The 294-nt window shown below is 58.5% G+C and overlaps 1 protein-coding gene across 1 annotated transcript in view; it reads left to right on the forward strand.

Annotated features, from left to right (window-relative positions):
• EMH_0077810 (uncharacterized protein) overlaps positions 1-50 on the forward strand; it is a gene marked incomplete at both ends in the record, with an annotated part of 1,122 nt that extends 1,072 nt beyond the window's left edge. The window contains one exon of the mRNA XM_013499908.1: positions 1-50. Within this exon, the coding sequence (XP_013355362.1) occupies positions 1-50 (50 nt within the window).
• Between the last annotated feature and the right edge of the window lie 244 nt (positions 51-294).

Here is a 294-nt window from a genome sequence, read left to right on the forward strand (position 1 = left end):
CGGCAGCAGCAGCAGCAGCAGCAGCAGCAGCAGCAAGAAGGAGGCTTTGAAACAGCCCTTCCTGCTTGTGCTGCTGCAACCCCAGCAGCAGCAGCAGCAGCAGCAGCAGCAGCAGCAAGACATATCTGTATACTTCTCCTGCATCTCCAGCAGCTCGGGCTCATCGCCTCTGCTTGCTGCTGAGGTGTGGCCTCACCACCGTGCTGCTTCGCAGCAGCAAACCAAGCAGCAGCAGAGAGCGAAGGTGTACAAGCCCTGCAGATTGAGCTGCTGTCTGCTGGTATTCCTTCTCTC

Source organism: Eimeria mitis, genomic scaffold (genome assembly GCF_000499745.2).
Source record: "Eimeria mitis Houghton genomic scaffold, Emh_scaff4808, whole genome shotgun sequence".
Lineage (NCBI taxonomy): Eukaryota > Apicomplexa > Conoidasida > Eucoccidiorida > Eimeriidae > Eimeria > Eimeria mitis.